Source organism: Limulus polyphemus, unplaced genomic scaffold, assembly GCF_000517525.1.
Source record: "Limulus polyphemus unplaced genomic scaffold, Limulus_polyphemus-2.1.2 Scaffold6445, whole genome shotgun sequence".
Taxonomy (NCBI): Eukaryota; Metazoa; Arthropoda; class Merostomata; order Xiphosura; family Limulidae; genus Limulus; species Limulus polyphemus.
The window spans coordinates 30299-35329 of NW_013672055.1; the positions used below are offsets into that span (position 1 = coordinate 30299).

Consider the following 5031-nt stretch of genomic DNA (forward strand, 5'->3'; position numbering starts at 1 on the left):
TATTGTATTAGACGTGTGTAAAAAATTTGTCGTCTTTCAGAAAAACAAACACAATCTACATCACATGAATATGACATTATTTAATCTCATCATGCTCATATCAAATGTTTCCTTTTTAAATAATAAGTAATTTTGAAATGAAATAAAAAAAAAAGTGTAACATTTAGTAATAATTGTAGCAGGATCACTAAACTACCATAACAATAAATGACTCTACATCAGGCAAAAAATAGTTTATTTTCACCAATAAGCTGTATACAAGGGATTCTTTGCTGTTTAAATGTGTTTTTGATGTAGTATTAGTCCTAGAATCTATTTTAATCAATCATATAGCACTAGTAGTGCCATTCAAAGTTATTAAATTGGCATTAGTGTTTATTAATTTCTGAAACAGCGTAATATTAATAGTTAAGGTTAGCTTGAGGTCAGTGTATACATCAGATTTTTTTCTTTTTTGAGCTTTAATTTGCATATATTATCAGAATCAGTCCACGACACAACACAAAGAAATGACTGATAACGTAATAACTGGTACATCTATAACAATTCCTTTGACAAATTGATGTTGAGAACACCTAATAAGTACAATGAAATGACACAGTGCTACTGCTACCATTGTGCTATAGGCTATTACATTTAAAATATTTTATTATTGACAATAATGACTAAACTATTTCAAAACATGCTTAGAATACTACCAAAAAATCAGAAGTAACTTGCATTGAAAACAAACCTATGTTAAGGACAATAGGGAGTAGTAGATATTTTTTTGGTATCACAAATTTACATGTGCTGATCATGGTGGGGTTAATAGTTATAAGTACGTCAAGATGGGCAATTTTTAAAATTATAATTTTTGCTTATTTCACAAAAATCACAGCTCCGAGACGAGTAACCAAATCAGTGAGTCTGAATCAATGTCTTTCAACTAAATGAACAGCAGAAAATAATTGTATATTTCAACATACACCAAAAAATACTATACAAATACACTGCATGCAATGGAGACAAAAATATATGCACACAGAGCCAATAGATTGTCCAAAAAACACAAACTCTTGTTATCATGATTAGAGATCGATCTACCGGTTGTACTTTAATCACAGAAACAAAAAATGATAGAAGACGATTCGACAAGGTGTTACATATAAATACACTGAGCAAGAACTTACTTCACATTTCCACTGACAGGGGAAAAGTACTTCAAGCAGGTAGCAGTTTACACAACACCCGGTTATATAATTAATTTGATTCACAAAACTTTGAAAGAAATACTCAAAAACATAATTTTATTACTAGCTGGATTCAGACCACTTGTAGTTCCATGAAGGCCTGAAACTAGCATGTCTTTATGTAAGAAACTATATATATATGAATACTCCTCTTGTTTATAGGTATCATAAAAACAATCCCTGCTTTACTTCTCAAACTTAAGATACAACTTTAGTTTATCCTTCCAACAAGCTGTAAAACATGAATATGCACGTGTTGAGTAGTGGCAGGAAATGGCGATGTGTTTGAGAACCATGACCGATCTTCTTGAGGTATGATATACAAACTGTTTAAAACAAACACGGATTCACATAACTACATGCAACTTTTAACTTAGTTTACAGTCTACATTATTTTTCATACAACAATCTAGACTGTGACTGGAGGCTTAATCTCCTTGTTGACGACATAAAATCGATACTTATTGCCAAAAAATCCCCAGATCACGGCTATATTTTCAATTATAATATTGAAAGGAATGGTGCATAATGCTCCCACCACAAAGAACACAAATTTAAAGAACCCCAAGCGATAGAGGCTGAATGATTTGATCACACCAAAGATATACATGTAAATGTTCATGGCACCAACAAAGGCACAAATCACGTTTAGTACTTGCCAGCAAGGTATAGGATAAAGGCCTGCCAAGACCAAATTGGATGTACTCAGTGGGACAGTAATCCAAGAATACAGAGACAATGACAAGAAGATCTTGTTGCGGAATGGAATGGCCGGACTGTGCACGACTAGAAAGATACCTTGCATCCAACGCTTCCTCTGCTGCAAGAAGTCCCAAAAGCTGAAAGGACTTTTCTCCCACATCTCACCCTGGATAAAATCAAATGTATAACCTTCCTTGTATGCCATCATGGCAAAAAAGCAGTCTTCAGCTACAGATCCATCAAGACCATTATCAAAAGATACCTTTCGTTCAGCTCCAGCTTGAGTGACCACGTAAGACCCCTTCCACCCAAAAAGAGGACGATGGTAAGTTTGTAACTGGAATCTCAACTTTCCCATGTCATCAGCTACTCGGAAACAATCGGCTAAAGTCGTCACCCAATTAACAACGTTCTCATTGGCGTAAGTTATTAGGCCTTGGCCAAACTTGTGGGTGCCATCAAAGACAAAGTTCATAATTCCTCTCAATGAGTTTTCTGTCAGCAGTGTTTCCTCGTCTAAATGAACAATCCAATCAGTATCACTGAGAATGTTAACATCATCTTCTAAGCAGTACTGGAGAGCTCGAGCTTTGTACAGCGCTCCACTCTTGGACCTGTAGGTAGAGGGCACTACCAGTTCTCGGATGCGGGGATGCTTTGGTAAGTTAACAGGCTTGTCACTGACCACTTCTATCATAAAATTTTCCATGCCAATATCAAAACAAATATTCATGTTTCTAGTCACATTAGTCTTAACCAGTTCTGGGTAATCCCCTCGAGTTACTGTTCTTACACAAATGAAAGGTGCTAGCAATGGCGATCCTTTTAGCTGCACTTTATCAGGAAAGGCGTTATACACTACAAGTCCCAAAAAATTAAAAACACACTGTGGTAATGCTAATAAGGTCAAAATACGAAGAAGATACAAGATAGACGATCCTATGTATCCATATTTCTGTATGGGATCAATGTTATCAAATTCGAATGTCCACAGGTGAATTCCACCAGTAAATATTTCAAAAGTTATGATTACAGCAAAACAAAGAAAACAGTGCAGCAAGTGTTTTGTTCTACTATTCAAAATCATGGTTCTTGCCTGAATGCAATTCCAGCTCATTTAGTCAGGCCTCTTGAAGTTACAGTTGGTTTCTGTGGTGTAAGGATATTCTTGAAGTAACTTTACACTTTCAGGGATACTGTACCTGAAAGTTAAGATATCAAGTTTTGAGTAATTAATTTGTTTGTTTTTTTAATTAAAAAACAACAAAATGAAAATATTAATACACTGAAAAATAAATTTTGCAAGAAGTGAGAAATAACATTCACATACTTTTTACAATTTAGGTTATGTCACTGTTATTGCAGAAAACTGCTTATTTAAGAAAAATAAATAAACAAGTAATTTATCTATAAGTTTTGCTACCTACAAAAAACCTAAATTTCCTAAATTGTTTGAACCTTCCAAGATATTATTGGGATTATGGTCAAAGATACCACTAGCAGCGAGGGCACCCAACTGATGAATCAATACATCCTAAGTTGTTTGAACCTTCCAAGATATTATTGGGATTATGGCCAAAGATACCACTAGCAGCGAGGGCACCCAACTGATGAATCAATACATCCTAAGTTGTTTGAACCTTCCAAGATATTATTGGGATTATGGCCAAAGATACCACTAGCAGCGAGGGCACCCAACTGATGAATCAATACATCCTAAGTTGTTTGAACCTTCCAAGATATTATTGGGATTATGGCCAAAGATATCACTAGCAGCGAGGGCACCCAACTGATGAATCAATACATTCAAATCATTATATGTTAAAACAGCATATTAAATTAACTATATTAATTATTGGGTTAACATTTTATTCTTATTTACATAGGTAGCTTGCTTTAACTAGAAGTCAATGATAATTCACTTCAAACCATTTTGCACACACACACACACATAGTATAACTTGGTTTACATACTGTGACCTACAAAATAAATATATATTTAAGTGTTTTAATAGCTTCCAACATTTATTTTTCATGTTTAACATTTGAGTTTGATTCTGGTTTTATTATTTTAGAATTAAAATCATTATAAAATATACTTATCTGTATGTATAGTAGGCTTACTCATTCACTTTGATAATTAAACTAAACTTTCCCTCATCCTTTTCTCCATCATTTCATGACATCACACTTAGATTTACAAGATTATTTATCTAATAATATCTGATAATGATACTATTTCATCTGACAAACGATCACCAAATTTTAAGAAACAAGGGTGAAATTTATCTGAATTATATATGTATGTGTAATAAACTACAATATGAAAGTTGAAACAGAAGGCATGATTCAGAAGTGTACGCGTTCACAGCTAAAATGCCAGAATCAACCACTAAAAAATTAATCAATGGCCAGAAAGGGGTTTTGACAGGTAACAAAAGGGTTAGACAGTCTCCAGGATCTACCCTAGATACAGGTAACAAAAGGGTTAGACAGTCTCCAGGATCTACCCTAGATACAGGTAACAAAAGGGTTAGACAGTCTCTAGGATCTACCCTAGATACAGGTAACAAAAGGGTTAGACAGTCTCTAGGATCTACCCTAGATACAGGTAACAAAAGGGTTAGACAGTCTCTAGGATATACCCTAGATAGTCAAAATAAATGGATAATAAAAGTGTAGGATCTGTGAAGTTCCCGATACACTGACAGAGAGCATTACAATGTAAATAAACCAGGATGTTCTTCTAAAACAGTTATAAAAATATTTCTCTATCTTTTGAAATGCCCTAAAAAATAAAATTCTCTTCATGTTACCAGAGTGAGAACACTTTGCACAGATACAATACCTTAACACAAGGATAAGCTACAGATAAAAAGTAAAATATGACAGGAAACATAAAAACAAAAAAAGATTAAAGTCAATAAGTACTTCACAACACTGTTAAATTACAACATGGATTTAATGATAAAAAAAATAACATAACGTTTTAGGACAACATGTGACCTCTGGGCTGTTCCATCCTCTGAACTTAATTAAAATGATTATATATATATATATATATATATAGAGAGAGAGAGAGAGAGAGAGAGAGAGA

At 33.9% G+C, this 5031-nt stretch overlaps 1 protein-coding gene across 2 annotated transcripts in view; it reads right to left on the minus strand.

The window, feature by feature from the left end:
- Positions 1 to 218: 218 nt before the first annotated feature.
- The window catches only part of LOC106473726 (beta-1,4-mannosyltransferase egh-like), a 6102-nt gene continuing 1289 nt past the window's right edge, over positions 219 to 5031 (minus strand). For both annotated transcript variants that reach the window (XM_013934406.2, XM_013934407.2), the window contains exon 2: positions 219 to 3136. In XM_013934406.2, the coding sequence (XP_013789860.1) occupies positions 1642 to 3051 (1410 nt within the window). In that variant the 5' untranslated portion in view covers positions 3052 to 3136 and the 3' untranslated portion in view covers positions 219 to 1641. The remainder of the gene's footprint in view (positions 3137 to 5031) is intronic.